At 37.0% G+C, this 19,293-nt stretch overlaps 1 protein-coding gene across 1 annotated transcript in view; it reads right to left on the minus strand.

The window, feature by feature from the left end:
- Positions 1-311: 311 nt before the first annotated feature.
- Positions 312-19,293, minus strand: part of LOC136253609 (uncharacterized) — a 28,042-nt gene continuing 9,060 nt past the window's right edge. Inside the window, exons 2-5 of the mRNA XM_066046275.1 lie at positions 5,023-5,310; positions 3,695-4,422; positions 971-1,078; positions 312-338 (exon numbers count right to left, since the gene is read on the minus strand). Coding sequence (XP_065902347.1) covers positions 312-338; positions 971-1,078; positions 3,695-4,422; positions 5,023-5,310 — 1,151 coding nt within the window. The remainder of the gene's footprint in view (positions 339-970; positions 1,079-3,694; positions 4,423-5,022; positions 5,311-19,293) is intronic.

Here is a 19,293-nt window from a genome sequence, read left to right on the forward strand (position 1 = left end):
TAGCAAGTACACCAAACCACTTTACAAATTATATTGGTATGGACAAAGTTTCTCTACTACTACATACCACAACTGCAAGGAGTTTGGAATAACCAGCAAACTTATCGCTTATTATGGAGATGGCATGAGTGCATATAAATGTTGAAGGAAGCATAGATCCTATACATAGCTAGCAGATAATTTACTAAAGGTTACTATAAATGTAAGGCCAGAATTTTTATACTACAATCACAGTAGTGCTGCATCCGATACACACATGCCTCATGTGTAGTCTAATAATTAGTGCATCGCTTTGCATAGTAGTGCATTGTTTAGGCTTGTTTGCTAGCACAAGGAGGCTGAAATACTGATTGACAATTAGTTGTTAACATGTTTAAGTGTGCTGCATTGCCACTATCAGAGTTGGGGGTAACTAGTTACTTTTGTAACTAAGTTACGTAACTGATTGCTTTTAAAGTAACTAGTAATATAACTAGTTACTTGCTTTGTAACTAGTAACTTGTAACTAGGAGTAATTGTCTGAAAAGTAACTAAGTTACAATAGTAACTAATTACAATAGTTACATTGTAACTATAACTAATTATGCTTTAAAAGCAAGCAAAACTTGCCAAAATACACAATGAACGTTTTCCATGCCAAACTATGGTAAACTATGGTGAACTTTGAGTTATTTTGTTAAACTAGTTTGCATGCATTCAGGCAGCTAATAGTTCATGCAACAGTGTTAATTACGACTCCTAGTGTACGGTGAAGCTACACGACTAGAAAGTTCCATAAATCATTTAAAGCATAGCCTTGCTCATGCTATACGAAAAATAAAGCACTCGACGCTTGGCCTTAATGCTAATAAAGCACTCGACTTTGCCTTGTGCTTTATTAGCATCTCGGTCGCACGCCTCGTGCTTTATTTTTCATATAGCACTCACGGCTATGCTTTAACATATACATAAAATATGCATAGCTACTAACCAATGGATCACTTGTATTCACATTGACATATCTGATGTGTAGTAATCTCTCAACAGTGACAGTATCACCTGTTCTTGCAGCTGATAACAGTTGTTGACATTCTTCTTCCTACAGGAATTATTATCAGCCATAAACAACATGAGCACCACATCTGCAGTAGCAATTGAAGTTCTCTTAACACATTATAGCAGTCACTGCATTGATAAGAGTCTGTTTGTGTTATATAGTTGTTCAACACATAATGAGAAAAAGATGGATATGTGTAATGTAGCACTCACTGAATATAAGATAGTTTGCACAATCAGAATATCATGGCACGATCAATTAACAATACACTAGTATATCATTGTAAAATAGTGGCACTGAACTGATCAAATAAGCTCACTGAGCTTCATGTCACTTGTTTATTTATGTGTTACAGTATAATACGTATGTAATTGTCTCGGCAAAACAATACACACTGTTTGTAGCATTTTTGATTTCCTTTTAATAAGTTAGTGTTATCTACAGTACTATGTACTCAAATACATAACCTAGTCTGGGAAATCCAGCCTATTTAATTTAAAAGCATCACGAAATTCCGCTTTTAGGTATTTGGTGTGTTGTAACTTGCTAATGATTGAAGCTATGTGTGTGTACCAAATTTTCACATGTTTTACATCATATGGATGCAATAGTTAACAAAGTTAATTAAACTAAAGGGTATCTTGCTTGTAACTTTAAATATTATTTCAAAAAAAAACATTACCAAACACTAGTTAGACCAAACACTGTAGAGTTTGCCTTGATAGTCTGGTCTCCATATACGTTGACACTTATAAATAAAATTGAGACAGTTCAGCACCAGTTTATCTGTAATGATAAAATGCTTAAAGATCTTACCGAACTGTACATGTTACGATGTTTTAGATCGCCAATAAAATAGTGAGCATATACTTGTTGAACCACCCATATCTACGTATTTATGTTGAGCAGTATGCCAACTTGTAGACATAACCTAAGGTTGAAAGTTAAAACTTCTCTTTATCAAGTCATTATTCCAGATACATACCATTAAACTACAAGTGCATAAAAAATTTGGAATTTTCAAGACCATAGCAAATCGATAAAAAGTACTGAAACAAACTGTAGTGCATGATATTAAATCACAGTAAAACAATAAGAAGGGTTATATACCTACTGCACAAAAATTCAAATTTTTTGTGTACTTGTTTGTTAACTTTTTTTGTAAATAATTATTATGACTGGTGAATCCATGCATACTGCATCTGAAATTGCACCATTCTCCACAGCTATATTGATTATCATCTGAAAAATACAGCATCCATTATGCTTCGTTGTCAGCTACGTATATTCAACCCGTTACACAGCATTTCGAATCAAGAACTGTTTAAAAAGCACCTCTGAAATCCACACATACCAAAAGAAATAAATGGTGCCGCACGCCCCAGTTATACCAATTATTGTCTAAAAAGTCAAGTATCCATTACGCTTCATTGTAGGCTATGTTCAACCCATTACACAGCAGTACAAATCATGAACTGATGGAAAAGCACCTCTTTAATCAAAATAGCCACTATGAAAAATACGGAGGATTTCTATTATAATGGAAAGCTATCATGTGCTATCGTCAAATCAGTACTTTTCATTGCCAGCAACAATAAATGAGACACAAAGGAGGACACTTGTAAGTGCATATACGTATGACCCTATTTTGGAAAACCATACATTTCCTTTTTATAGTTACAATGAGGCACTAAGTGGTTATCTAGATTGTGTGAAAAAACTTTGTGATGATGTATTGAAGCATTCCAATGATAGGTATAGTGATCAAACGTGACATATTGATGACAAATCACTTTTTTGATAAGATCTCTATTCTTACAATCTAAAATTGATGAAATGAGATCCTTGATAGTTTAATCATGTGTTCTTTGTGCTTTCCCAAATTAAATTGCCTGTATTATTGTCTAAAGACAAGAAAATGTTTGGTTTTGAGAATGAATAATTCACCCAAATTGTAATTTAATTGCTGTCCCATGCATTGTGAAACTACTACATGGTCTGATATAATTGAGCACATCTCCTAGAATAAAGAAACTATGGGTGTGAAATTTTACAGCAAGAAGGCTTAATCATTGCCTTATCAAAATATGCAAAAAAAAGTTAATTTTAGAAAAACTGCTGAAATTTTAAATTGTACATTCCCACAAATTTTGCATATGCTCAAATGTATGTTTTTCCAAAATATGGTCACATTTAGAATGCATTGCATGTACTGCGGTATGCCAAAAGGCACCTCTCAGGCTGAAGCGGCATCAAAGAATGAAAAAATCGAGCCCATAATCTTAGCCATTGTTAAGTTATGCTTGTCTGAAGGCATCAGTTACTCAATCAGTCAGTCAGTAAAAAATTCCATTAAATAATTTTTTTATTATTTAAATTCCATAGCAACTTGTTGAAAGCATTTCAGGTCGATCTGAAAGCTTGTTTGGGTTTAGTTTTGCCTAACCAATACTGCCTCATCGTTGTCAAGGAAAATTGAGGGTGGATTTTGGGTGATGTTACGTTGTAGACCATGCCTACTCCTTTGTGGTCCCTACTATACAGTACTATTATAGAACAATTGTTGATTGTATGACTTGATTACACTTAAATGTATCCAACTATACAATTTTATGATGTAAGGTTATTCAGAGTTTTTATACTTAACCAATAGCTTACATTACTCCTGTGATCAAATATCACTGTTGATGATATTTTTAAGAATACAAATGCTGCATTGGTAAAATTAACCACATTTCTCTTGGAAATTTCCACCATATATTGCACTGCATTTGAAGAAATAAACCATTCAAGTAGTAGGGAGTTAAACGGTGATACATTAGATAGAGACATCACACAAGGATATACTCCACAGTATTCAGCAGTAAACTGTCTCAAATCATCATACTCCTCCTTTGTGATGGTTGAGAATACTTTGTTGCTAATAATTGCCACCATCTTATGGTATTCTTCAGGAGGGGTCAAGTCTTCCTTTTTATAATGCTCATAGATATGTTCAAGCTTCATCCTAGCATCAATCTTATTTTCATACTGATCAATTAGCTCCATACATTTGTCTGAGTCTAATGACTGAATAATCATTTTTAAAGTAGTAATATTATTCCATTTCCAACAGTGACGAAATGCATTTCTAAAGAGTGTTTTAAGTTCTTTACATGCTTCTATTGCTTTATGTTGATCATCATTAAACAATGGCTTGTCTGAATTTCTACCAATGGTTAGAAAAGAGCAAATAGATTTTATGTCCTCCAAGTTTTCATGCTCATTGTGTTGTAATTCTTTAATAAGTTTGGCCATCAGTATAGCAAACTCAGTAGCAGCTTGACCAGGTGTCATGATCACAGATGAAGTATTAGTAATAGCCACCGATACAGTAAGTGCAGAATCTACAAGAAAAGATTGTATGGTTTTAGAAAAGTTGGATAATCTACTCTGTCTTGCATAAGTAATAATGGACATGAGAGAGTATCTATAATGCATGAGTTCCCAAGCGGCAAAACTGTCATACTTTACATACAACTTGGCAAACTATTTAATAATTTTGTGCCATACTGTGTAGCTACACAGTACAGTGGTAAACATGTTTCTGTACATCTATGAGAATCTCAGTGCTGAAAATTAGTGGTGCTGCTTTGGGCACTTGTAATCACAGTGGTGATAAAGTATCCAGTACAAAATTTGCTGGCTTCTAATAGGAAGTTGTGGTCTAGCCCATGGCTGTTTATCAAAAGAAAGATGGCAAAGCCAAAAACAAAAATTAATGTCTTTACAGTTAGCTTACTTTACAGACAAAACAGGCATCATTGTGTTTGCCTATATAGATATGGCATATAAAAATTGAGAGTAGCAACCCTAGCACCACATTCTCTAACTTGTATGTAGTATGAACACAACCCAGTGATAAATAACATACACATACACTAAATCACAAATCAATTGAAATCTTGAGGTGCTTAAATACGTACATACAGCACATGCAGTAATACCTTGGTGTAACACAGTTTTGACTTGATCTGCTACAACATTCATATCAACATTACCAAGCGCTAGCACCAGCTGGTCCCAACTAGCATTTGGCTGTCTCCTTAACCATTCCTTTAACATATCTCTACAACAAGCTTCAGTGTCCTGGGGATTATTTTGTTTGATAACATCCAGTACTCCAACATCACTATCCAGGAGCTGTATGCCAATATCATACCATCGAGTTGCTACTCCACTGGTAGTAGGTTTTAATACATTTACTAACTGTTTTAAATCAGGGTACTCTTTATCTATATAAATAAACAATACACTTGAAAAATATTCATATATACATACGTGCTTAGGTCTTTTATTAAGTGTAGTTACAGCTTAGACATGCACAATTGTATCCCAACATAAATAAATGTTTACAGTAACTGTTTTATTAGTTTATGTACGTATACATTTGATACTGTTACAGATTTAGTTTTCTGTAGATACATTGTTAGAATACACACATAAGTCATTACAGTGTAATTGACTCTCAACCTACATCTATTATAGGCTAAAATCCCAGGTTAATACAACATAATAATTATTGTCTCATAGAATCTGGATTTAAACATGGCACTTTAGCTAGTACCAATAGTAAAACATGGAATATCTAATATATCACCAGATTTGTCCTTTCAGAATACTTTTGTTTCATTTCGGTACCACAAAGTGAAAGTGAGTTTTGTGCATTGGTATGTATTTGTTGCCCTAAAATATTAAGACACAGTATCGTGTACTGAATTAAGAAAGCTGGCACACCACATTGTGCAGGAAGAAAGAAAATGCATTTTTCATGCATGTATAGTCCCATTGGTCCCTTCTCAAAAGCGCACAATTATTTTCTGCCATATAGCTGATGGCCATCTTCAGTATCTCACAATCCAAATTTCTGCAAAGTAATAATGCACAAGCCCTCAAAGTTAAACCTAATTTCTTTTTTCTGGAGGGGGGAGGGGAGAGGGAAAATGAAGTAAATTTTACTTCTTTTTCATGCACCTTACAAAATCCAATATAAAATGCAAATGTGCAAATTAATTTAGAGTAGTTAAACTTAGAGTCTTAGACAGAGTGTTATAACCACCTACTGAGCAGATCATGGCTGTCAGATATCCAGTTACCTTAATTGAACAAAGTTTTTCTACAATATTTCATATAGTGGCCAAAGAAACAGGCACTAAGTGATTATACCTATAACACAAGCCTATTATATACAAGTGTGATATCAATGTTAAAGCATGAAAAGAGTACATAATTATGTAGAAAATATTCTGTCATGAGATATCTCTCATGTGATAGTGTGCAATAAAACAAGATTCAATCATTACATGTGCAATGCATGGTAGTATTACAGTGCAAGAGTACATGTGAAGTGCTATATAATAGTTTATATAGTTAATGTTCTTACACCACCCCACCCCTCACCCCTACCAAGCATGGTGCAATCTAAAGGCTGATCTCATGACCAAGTGAGATCATCTGTCAGCCGTTAGTGTAGTCTACAGGCTCACTCTGTTCTATGGAGTTCTTGTGGTGGGGTCTGGGGTTGCTGTGATAGAGTCTGGGAGGACATTGTTTTGTGCTCAAATCCTCATTGGATGGCAAATTCATTGAAATGCTTGAAGGTAACTCACCATTGGACCAGACTATGCCAAGGACTGTGTGATGAGTCAACGAATGGACTAAGTGTTGTGTGCAAGTGTTTTTGCATGTGGATGATGTCTAGCTAGTCTGTGTAGCACTTAGTTGCTGTGGCATGATGGGCTCTTTGCAGTTGGATGGGAGCTGGTCCTGGCTAGCTGCATGTGGTGTGAACCCTGACGGTAAGAAATTTTCCTTGTATTTGTTGAGTCACGACAAGATGTCCTCACCAGCACCTGATATATCTGCCCCTGAATTTAGGAGTACTTAGGGCCCGTGATGTATTTGTGTACCAGCACAGTTGGTGCTGGATCATATTATTGTGGACACTTGCTTGGTGGATAGTCCAGGTGGTGTTTCAATAAGCTCCTGGTCTGTGTCTTTTGTGTCACAAATGGCTCTAGAACCTGGAAAATTTCTTCTGCTGTTAATGACTATGGAAATCCCTAGCAAAAGGTCAACTTTGAGGCAATACATGTAACTGCTTAAAAGCTGAGCATTGTACTCTAAATCTTTGATAGGAATGCAAGTCACATCCTAGGTAGGGCTTTGGAATTATCTGGCTGGTAAGTGGTTTGCAGGCTGCCTGATGGATAGGACCAAGTAGTCAGCTATATATTTGAGTTGCCTTTTAGCGGTTTGTTATACACAGCACATAGTAATGGTTGCATCAAGGGTTAGATTCTGTAGCCCCAGTAGGTGATCAATAGTGTCACCATCCACAAGCCCTTCAACAATTGGGTCATGGATATTCTTTTAGGCACACGCTATAAAGCAGAAGTTTTGCATGTTTTGGCAAGCTCCATCAGTGATACTACATGTAGATATATAGTCATCAAAGCTCTCTCCTGGTTGCTGTACTCAGTGTCACAATTGACAATGTTCCATAGACTCATTTATGTTTCCGTCAACATAACATTTAATTGCTGAAGTAATAGCATCAGCATTATTTCTATATATCCTCCTTGCTATGACCAAGGTTATTAACTATTGTAAGTGCTTTTCGAGACAAACAAAGAGTTAGTGCTTGTACTTTAGAAGCACCTGACTCACCACTCAGGATTGAGTACAATGTTCACTGGGATTTCTATACCTCAAAGTCTGTGCCTCAGTCTAGTTGGAGGTCTAGCTTGTGTAGATCACTTAGCTGGAACACATAAGGTATCTTTGCTGACACTAAAGGGGAGCAATGGAAAGAAAATGAATGCTATGATGTCACCATCACAGGTGCCTCACACTAGTACCAGGGATTAACCCCAGTGTTATTAGACAAACGATGATTGTCTTGACTGTTCAATGGTCAATTCGCCATGCTAGACTGTAACTGCTCACAGTGCCACGTAGGAAACATTCTGTCACGAGGTAACCAATTATCTCTCATGTGATAATATGCTATAAAACAAAGTATAGTACAACCATCACACATTATAATGCATAGTATAGCGTTACAATCATGAGTGCAAGAGTGTATGTATGTGCAGTGCTTTATATTTTATGTTCTTACAGAATACCAAAAATGTCCAGTTTGTGTGAATATCTTCAGAGATTGGTTAACTGGATATGCAAAAAAATGATAACTGGCCAGATAATTGGTTTAACTGGTAAGGTTTCACAGCTTTATCTTGATTGCTATGAAATTTGACATACATGAAGGACATATTCACATATCAAGTTTGGTGTGAATGTGTTCTTTTCATAGATTATTTTTGTTGAACAGATCATTTTTTATCACATCGGCAGGGTAAACCACCGTAAAAATCAGTCTGTGCATAGGTAAACCACCACAGCTCAAGTGGTTAAAAAAGAAATCACAGTGACACCTACATAGTCACAAACATTACATAACATCACGAGGTCAATATTCTAATAGAATAGTCACCAAGTAGCAAAAGTGCACAAATATGTTAATTGGAAAAAATTGTCAAAGCTCAAACCAGGAACCTCCATACTACACTCTCTTAACCACTGTTGTCAGCTACTCGGCTCATTTAATTTGCTACAAAACTTCTAGTTTAAATTTACACAATACGAATAATTTGTAATATGTGATAAACACGGCAAAAACCAGTCTTTTAGCACATTCCTTAAATCTACTTCTCTGATGTCTACAGTAACAAAAGAGTCAACAGTCAAAGTTGCAGCCTTTTATGATAAATAGTCTTGGAGTTAGAGTGCTAGACTGTTTGAACAGCAATAAATTCAATTTGTATACGTAGCAACAATATGACAAATATTACAGGCACTTAATTAATCAATCATTACTCACAACCAAAACTAGCTACAAAAACAGGGTTTGGTCTGCCAGCTTGAACACAGCTGCAAATTTAGAGGCCAAATGAAGTAGCAAATAATCACCAATACATGCAGCAATAACAAACTCATGGGTAGGATGTGACCTTTGATTCCAACCTTCTGCACTTTGCCTTTCCCTTTATCTTCAAATACATGACTGTCTTCTTCAACATGCAAGGAAACCATACCAAAGCATTAATTTCTGTATCAACACTTTCCTTAGAATAGTGTAAATACACAGGAATTTTCAACTAGAGTAGGGACCATAGTACATCAATAAAAGTACTGAAACAAGCTGGAGTAGTACTCAATATTATATCACAGTAAAACAATAAGAAGTGTTATATCCCTACTGTGCATTTTTATTATGGTATCTTGAGCACAGTAGGGATATAACACTTCTTATTGTTTTAATATCATGCACTACTCCAGCTTGTATCAGTATTATTCATCTATGTGCTATGGTCCCTAGTCTAGTTGAAAATTTCAAATTTTTCTGTGTACCTGTTTGTTAACTTATTTGTAAACATTATTACTATGACTGGTGAACCCACGCATACTACATCTGAAATGGTGCCGCATGCCCTAGCTACATCAATTATCGTCTGAAAAGTGAAGTATCCATTACACTTCGCTGTCAGCTATGTTTGACCTGATACACATCATTTCAGATCTAGAACCATTTGAAAAGCACTTCAGCAATCCATGCATACTGAAAGAAATGGTGCCGCACACCCCAGTTATCAAGACACACGATAGTGTGTCGTAAGGCCCAAGAAGCCAGCGCCACACCGTGGGTATATTGACAGGAAGAATGAAGACGTCATTTTCACACTTTTGTGTCTCGGTGATCCCTTATCCGATTGGAACCAAATTTGCTACAGAGTTGTCCGCCAGCTAGGGGAGTCTACATATCAAATTTGAAGAAAATCGCACCAGCCATTTCCGAGATGCGAGCTGCTAAAATTTCGATTTTTTTTCTTCGTTTTTTTTTCTTTGTGTTTTCACACACTTGCAAAAATTGCTATAAAACGCAAACAGGCACTCCAATCGCCTTGACATTTGGCACACAGAAAGGGAGTCCAAAGGTAAATCCTAGCTTAGGCGGTGGAAAGGGGGGGTCTAAGGGGCTGAAGCCCCCCCTCAGAATGATATCACACCGAAATTATCTTTCTTGGAGTGGGACTGAAAACCGTGATAAAGATAAAGATACTCTAATAGAGCAGTCACTCTAATAAAGTAGTCACTGTGTAGCGAGCTATGTAAGGATTTTTATGTAGTTTATCAGCTAGAAATGGTAGCTGGTGAGGTGGAAAGCTATTGTTAGTTGGTTGTGACCTTTTTTTGGGTCTCACCTTATCAAACTAGAGATAAGCCTGGGTCAGTCCAGCCCCCCCCCCTCATATCAACTACTTCCTCCGCCCCTGAATACTAGCATCAACTTTGGTGCAAATCCGATGAATGGTTCGAGAGTTATGACCGACTATTCACGTAAAACAAGATAGATTGTTGTCACGCCTACAGGGTAAACCGCTTCATGGAATGAGTTGAAAATTGCTATGTAGATGGGTAACCATCGTAGGAGTGCCTTTTGGTGATTTGAAAGGAATCGAGATAAAGACCATGGAGATATGACACAAAACCCAACCTGTGTCACAATTACGTTATCGATTTTTATAAATAAAAAAGTATTAGTTTTTACGCCTATTAGGCAAACCGCTTAGAACAATGAGCTGAAAATCGGTGTATAGCTGGAATAATCTTCATAGAAAGTCCTTGCAGTAGTACAGAAGAATCGGATTACAAACCACTGAGTTGTGATTTGAAAGCCAACTACACGTAGCAAATTGAGATCGAGATACTCTAATAGAACAGTCACCAGAGCATTCAGCTACATTTATAACTTATTCCAGTATAGAATTCTATTGCATTACAAGTTATTCTGTAGGGAGTTCAGCTGCAAACAGTTAATCTTATAGACAGTTCAGCAAGAAGCAAGTCACCTTGTAGAGAGTTCAGCTACAACCACATCACCGTGCATAGAGTTTGGCTACAAAGAAACCATCATGTAGAGAGTTCAGCTGCAAACAAATCACCCTGTAGAGAATTCATCTACAAACAAATCGCCCTGTTGAGAGATCAGCTAGAAGAAGTCACCTTGTAGAGAGTTCAGCTACAAAAACCACCCTGTAGAGAGTTCAGCTGCAAACAAATCACCTTGTAGAGAGTTCAGCTATAAATAAGTCACCTTGTAGAGAGATCAGCTACAAAGAAACCATCCTGTAGAAAGTTCAGCAACAAACAAGTTACCCTATAGAGAGATCAGCTAGAAACAAATCATAGTGTAGAGAGTTCAGCTACAAACAAATCACCCTGTAGAGAGTTCAGCCACAGAAAGATCACTGTGTAGATAGTTCAGCTAAAAGAAGTCACCTTGTAGAGAGTTCAGCTACAAAGAAACCACCATGTAGACAGTTCAGCTGCAAACAAACCACCCTGTAGAGAATTCAGCTACAAATAAATCGCCCTGTAGAAAGATCAGATAGAAGAAGTTACCTTGTAGAGAGTTCAGCTACAAAGAAACCATCATGTTAGAAAGTTTGACTACAAACAAATCACCCTGCAGAGAGATCAGCTAGAAGAAGTTACCTTGTAGAGAATTCAGCTACAAAGAAACCATCATGTATAGAGAGTTCAGCTGCAAACAAGTCACCCTGTAGAAAGATCAGCTAGAAGAAGTTACCTTGTAGAGAGTTCAGCTACAAAGAAACCATCATGTAGAGAGTTCAGCTACAAACAAATCACCCTGTAGAGAGATCAGCTACAAACAAGTCACCCTGTAGAGATATCAGCTAGATACATGTTACCTTATAGGGATCAGCTACAAACAAATCACCCTGTAGAAATATGTGTTGGAAACAAATCACCATGTAGAGAATTCAGCTAGAAACAAGTCACTCTAAAGAGTTTAACTACAAACAATGGGAGATTCAGCTACAGTTCAGGTATGTATAAGAAGTGACCTTATTACCTACAGTATGATTATCTTTCATTCTTTAATATACAAATATTTTTAATCACACAAAAAACTGTACACAACATTTCTTCCTTTGTTCCACAATTCCTACAGAAAAGAAAAAAAAACAAGTTAGAAGGAAGCACCAAAACCAGTTAATGGCTGGCTTTGTGGCTTGCAATACAAAAAGAAGTAATATCTAAGCCAAAACAGCCAAGCTGTAAAAAAAGAGTGCAGCCCCCAAAAAGGCCAGGATGAAAAAAGATGTGAAATCCAAGGTGGCGGCCAAGAAATGGCTGTGATGGTAGGTTAATGGCAAAAAATTTAATTACGACAATTCAGATGAATTTGGTGCCGTTTCCTAGTGGAGGAGGCAACGCAAATTTTCACCTGAATTGTCGTACACTGTGAAAAAAGAGGGATATAAGATGGTATTTCCAGTGGCTTATTGAATACAAAAAAGCTTGATATAACCTGTATTATACTAACAATCTCATGTAAGGCTTTAATTAATGTGTTAAACATACTGAAACCATATATGTGATGGTATAGTGTGGACATTATATTTGATATAAGCTATTTTAGGTAATGTGGTAAATAAACTGAAACCATATATGTAATAGTATAGTATGCATTATACTAAAGTATAACATGAGTATAATACAGGGTTTATATTAAGGCTTATTTGTATTCAATAAGCCACTGGAAATACCATCTTATATCCCACCTTTTTCACAGTGGTAATTAAAGTTTTTGCCATTAACCTACCATCACAGCCATTTCTTGGCCGCCACCTTGGATTCCACATCTTTTTTCATCCTGGCCTTTTTTGGGGCCGTACTCTTTTTTTTACAGCTTGGCTGTTTTGGCTTAGATATCAATTATCATCTGAATAGTGAAGTATCCATTACGCTTTGTTGTCAGCTGTGTTCAATCCATTACACAGCAGTACAAATGGAGAACTGTTTGAAAAGCACTTCTGCAATCAAAACAGCCACTATGAAAAATATGGATGATTTCCGTTATGAAGGAAAGCCATCACATGCTATCGCCAAATTAATACTTTTCACTGTTAGCAAAGATGAATGGGACACAAAGGAGGACACTGGTAAGTCCATGAAGAATGTATTGTATATACTGTGGTATGCCAAAAGGCAACTCTCGGGCCAAAGCAACATCAAACAGTGAAAAACTCAAGCCCGTAGCCTTAGCCATTATCGAGTTATGCTTGTCTGAAGGAATCAGTCAGTAAGTTAGGCAGTCAGTCAGTCAGTCAGTAGAAAATTCCATTAAGTAAATTATTTTTAAAATTCTATAGCAACTTGTTGAAAGCGTTTCGGGTCGATCAAGACCATGTGCTAATGTAGCCAGGGCCGCCCACAGGGGGCAACTGGGGAATTTTGCCCTGGGCCCCAGGAGGCCCCATCAAAGGCCCCTTGAATACCTGTTTAAAAGATCGATATACTCTAATAGAGCAGTCAGATCTAGATACTCTAATAGAGCAGTCACAGTATTCTTCAGAAGAGAAGTTTAGTAAGCTTATAAATAAGGAAATATGGTTGGTGAGGGGCAGCTATTGTCATTGTCAGGATGTAAGGACCTTCTTTTTTTTTCTTTGTTTTTTGATCTTTGACTTACAGCTTGGGTGAAGTTGTGATTTACAGTGGAAACCTCCTTGCCCCTAGGGCCCCACTTTAATTCTTTGTCCTGGGCCCCCTAATTTCTCTGGGTGGTCCTGAATGTAGCATGCATGGTGACATCTTTGCAACCTTATTACACCATCACACAAGCCTAATAGTTAAAGTGATGTGAACATGAAGTTAACTAAACAACAGAATTGCATGTAAGCTAAACCATCAAGACATGTGCAAATTATGCAGACACTGTAATAATGTGGTCAGTTGTAGCTATACTGCAAGCAAAGGTTTGAGCAAAATTAACTTAATACACAGGTATACACTTCCCGACTATAATTTAGGCAAGTAGTCAACATCACAAAGAATTGGAGTTAGGCACTTCAAGTTGCCAAAGAATTGGAGTTACAAAAGAGAAGGCACTTGCCCTATACCAATCAAATGTGCTACTATATGCAGTGAAGCAATACCAGGATGCTAGTGCATGATATTAAATCACAGTAAAACAATAAGAAGTGTTATATCCCTACTATGATCTTGAGTACAGTGTAGGGATATAACACTTCTTATTGTTTTACTGTGATTTAATATCGTGCACTACTCCAGCTTGTTTCAGTACTTTGTATTAATGTGCTATGGTCCCTACTCTAGTTGAAAATTCCACATTTTTTGCGTACTTATTATTTATAGCTATTATAATACTGCAAGTAAAGGTTTGAGCAAAATTAGTTTAACAAACAGGTGTACACTTCCAGGCTAATTGTTTTCTAATTTAGGCTAGTAGTTAACATCTCAGAGACTTGGAGTTACACTAATAGAGCACACGGGACAAAGACACAGACAAACGAACATGTATCCAATTGTACTGCCCATGCCTGCCCTATAATATCAAGTATACTATTCCAACAGTCTATATGCTTTGAAGCAATACCAGGATGCTATGAACTTCTATGAGAAAAAAAAGTTGAGTTAGAAAAAAGTATGCACCACAAAGGTATATATCACGAAAAAAAGTTTTGTCACTAGCAGGATTCGAACCCACACCCAACACAGCAGTAACCGCAACAACTGCAAGGAGGTGCTTTACTAGCTGAGTTTTTATTATGTGGTTAGCAATGGAATGCAGCTGAAGTTTTCTCAATAATCACGGCCTTCAACATGCGGTAGCGGACAAAGGAACGCATGTAGAAGTTTGCAATAAACTTTGTGACATAACCAGATGGTGAGCGTTTTTTTTTTCACATGTGAATCATGTCGATACGTGCACAGATTACCAAGCAATAGTTAATAGCTGACATATGAATAAGTGTGTCACGAAAAGGTGGCATTGAAAAGGAAAAAAGTTGTCATGGGTAGAAATTAAACCCTGGACCTTTGGGTTAACAGTTCTATGTGCTAACACTTTGGCTGGTTTTGACAGGAATGCAGCTCAAGTTTTCCTTTACACCAATGTCTTCAATGCTTTATAGAGAATAAACAGAAGCACATAGCAATTTGTAACAACAAACATGGAGTTGCCAGATGATGAGCGCTTAATTTCGTTTAAGTCCTGTATTGATACGTGCTTTGGTTGTCGAGTTAGTGGCATCACTAAGCAGACAGACGGGTAGACAGACAGCTTTTCAGCTTTATATATAGATATGTCTATTCAAGGCTCACAACTGGCTACAAGTGGAAGGAAATTTACAGCATATGCAGGTATTTATCCCATACCACAAGTATTTATCCCACACCGCAAGAACTTGTACAGCCACATACAGCCATTCCCATGCAGGTTGGTCACAAGGCACCTAATCTGCCACTGGGCTTGGTAAAGGCAGCCCGAAAAACAGACCGCATAACCCTGGCTGATTTAGACAATAGTTTGAAAGTGTAGTAATCAAACTTGCTTTCATTGGCAATAAAACCGTGAGCAGTTTACCAGAGCCAGTCACAAAATAAATAGCAGCTTTAGCTATTAGATGCACACACAATACATGTTACTGCTTAGCAGTGCATTGTGTATGCATTATTCTGCTCCCAAACATTAGCAATCATATACACTTCGTGGTCAGTTATTGCTGCATGCTTGAAACATCAAGGGAAGGATTTTATGGTGGGAGTTGAGTTGTATGCAGCAGATTGGAAGGGTCAGAATAAAATAAAGTACTCTGAAAATGCAAATCAAAACATTTGCCAACTTAATTGTATGCTATAAAAATCCATAAAGTAACAATACACAAAAATGACACAGTATATTAAACACAGCACCATAACCTCCACATATTTAAATTATAATATGGCTCACCAGGAATAGCAATTTGAATGATATAGGAGTTTTTGAAATGACCGATAAAAAAGGTAGGTGTCATTTCATATTATTTTGGCTTGTACAATACATGCACACGCATGGTTTTAATACTTTAAGACAGACTATAGTAAGTACACATTTTGTAGCTTTCATCAGCACTCGTGTTTTATGAGTGACCTACCACCATACTTCATAGTAGGATAGAGCCTTGTACCTCCTGCAGATTACATGTTTAGGTATGCACAATAATACAGATGAAAACCCCCTATGTTTCACAGCATAATTCTGTATAATAACCAGTTTAGCACTTAGTTTGGGCAGATTATTAATCAGCAAGTGTTGACACATAGAATGATAGCAAGATTAGTTGAGGGAAGCTGACTAACTGTTACGACACCGAAATACACAAATTGGAGAGGACATGAGGTACCAACCGAATTCCCATTTTAGCACACTCTAATTAATATTATGCATGCGCACATAAGTGCAACACCTAGTAACACACCCCTCCTACAAATAGAAAGTCAGCCATGGCTTTCTACCTGAAATAATGTACGTAGAAAAAACATAGGGGTGAATAAAATCAATAATTAATAATAGAACAAATGTCAGTCATACAAGTTCAAAGAAAGGGATCATCCAGTTCTCAACAAGGCATCTGCAATTATACTGTCTCAGCCCCTTATATGTTATATATTTAAGCAGTACTGCTGTAAAAGAAAACTCCACCACATAAGCTGTTGATTTTTATTTTTGAGTTTATGTACGGGTTGTGGTCAGTGAAAATAACAATGGGCCCTTCAGCTGCAATGACATAATTATATGTTGAAACATTGCAGAGCCAATACCAAAGCTAGCAGTTCTTTCTCAGTTGTACAAAACCTCCTCTGGGTGTTAGTAAACGTCTTGGAAAAGTAACACAATGGATGATCAATCCTTCTATCATCATCTTCTTGAAGTAGCTGCCCCTGCTCCAACATCACCAGCGTCTGCAGCTACAGTAGCTTGAATTCCTTAGTGAAATTTTGTGCTACTCAGACTGGACAACTCAGACTGGACAGTGAGTAAATACACCTTTAACTTTCTCAAACGTAGTTTGGCACTCTTCAGACCATGTGAATTCTCTTCATTGGTGCAGTAGGTTAGTCAGTAGTTCAGTAATAACTGCGAAGTTCTTGCAAAAATGACGATACTAGCCAGCCATCCCTAGAAATCACATTAGCTCTTTCTTATTCTTTAGAATGGGAAACTTTGATATTGCTTCAACCTTGGCATCTATTGGCTTCACTTCTGCTTGTCTCACAATATGGCCTAAATAACTGACTTGTGCACAACCAAATTCACTCTTCACAATATTAACAGTCAACTTTGCTTCCTTAAGTTGATCAAAAAAAGGTTCTCAGTTGTTTAACGTGGTCACTCCAATTATTACTGTAAATAATTGCATTGTCACTTCACATCCCTCTACCTCAGCTGTCACTTGATTAATGAAACACTGAAATGTCGCAGGTGCATTTCTTATGCCAAATGACATCACCTTATATTGGAATAGCCCATAAGGTGTTACGAATGCTGATATCTCCATTGCTAAGCCAATAGCCTTTCAGCATATCGAATTTGCTGACATACTTAGACTGACCAATTCAATCAATACAATTCTCGATCCGAGGAAGGGGTATAAATCTGGCTTAGTTAGCGCATTGACTTTACGAAAGTCAGTACAGAATCTAAATGTCTTGTCAGTCTTTGATACCAAAATGCGTGGAGAACTCCAAGCACTGTGACTCTGTTCAATTAAATTGTTCTTCAGCAATGTACTCTACCTCCTGTTTGAGTAGTCTTCACTTCTCAGGGTTTACTCTATAAGGATGTTGTTTAACTGGGCCAGCACTTCCCACATCTACGTCATGACATACAACATCTGTTCTTGAAGGGACATCTGGGAACAGCACAAGGTTACTCTGTATCAAATCTCTAGTTCAGCAGCTTGTGAATGACTGAGATGACCCAACTTGGACTTGAGATTGGAAATAATTTGTGAGTTGATCAATCCAATCCCACATAATCAAACAGGTTATCCTCATCCTCCTTCAATCTTACACTCTTATCAGTTGTTAATAAGGCAACTGGGGCTACTGACTTACCAGCAGAACTATCATCTTTCGCATGATATTCCTTAAGTATAAATTTAAAAATAAAGTAGGAATCCAAGCAATAAAAGTAGTGAAACAAGAGAAGAACGATGGTAGTTATTACAGCATACAGTAGCTCTTTGATGAAATCATTCTATGTCACCGTGGGATTGGGGGTGGTAAGCCAAAGATCTGTGCTGAGTAATATCAATTCGTGCATCACCTGTTGAGAAGTTGTCGACATAAAATTTAGACCCTTGGTTGGATTGAATGTGTTTAGGCAGACAAGAGCTTTTTTATAGTACGAGCTTTAATATTCCGAAGGGGAATAGCCTCAGGAAATCTGGTGGTAACACACATAATAGTAAACAGGTAATAGGCCAATTTCATGTAAAGGAAAGTATTTTAATTGATTTTTTTAAATTGTGGTTGTGCAACCACTGGATGCTATGGTTAGCCTTAAAAACATACAGAAACTATTGGGAAACGGACAACCATGGACACAAAATCGATTGTCACATAGAATCTTATGGAAATATCCGAGTGTTTAAAGCAGTACTGTAAACTACATTGATTTCTACACCCTGTAGTGTTTGTCTGCTGCAAATACGCTAAGCCACTAGCAAGTTATGAGCCAATAAACGTTAGAATGCTTAAAATGCATGATGAAAATGTTTCCTGGAGACAAAACACATAAGCAGCTGCTTGTTATCCTTGCTTACCAGACAACCAGTACAAGAGCAAGCTTTACTATCACCTGGATGATGTATCTTCGTGAACACGCTGTTAATTTATTAGCTGTCATGAATGCCTGCAAAGTGATTCGTAACAAAGACTATTGCTAAGACTTGTTGAAGTTCCTGCGTTATTTTCTGACTTCGAACTTACGAATATCAGCTGTGGAAAGCCTTGTCTGGTAACATTTCTAACTTTACCACCCTATTAACTCAGGAATGTTTTGCCCTATTCACAGCAGACAACCATGAAACGAAAGAGAAATCAATGTAGTTTCTTTCCACTACAGAAAATTAGAACATACCGTATACTTTGAAAGTTACCAAAGTTTTACTGCTGGCTATCATCGTTTTGTCAATGGCTTCAATACATTTTTATGGGCATTCACAACATCCAGTGGTTACACAATAGACAATTAACACTGATTGCATTCTTAAGGCCTTACGTGAAACTGGCCTATTATTTCCTGATTTGGTCTTCGGTAATGGTCCAACACAATCAGC

Source organism: Dysidea avara, chromosome 4, assembly GCF_963678975.1.
Source record: "Dysidea avara chromosome 4, odDysAvar1.4, whole genome shotgun sequence".
In the NCBI taxonomy this organism is placed as follows: domain Eukaryota; kingdom Metazoa; phylum Porifera; class Demospongiae; order Dictyoceratida; family Dysideidae; genus Dysidea; species Dysidea avara.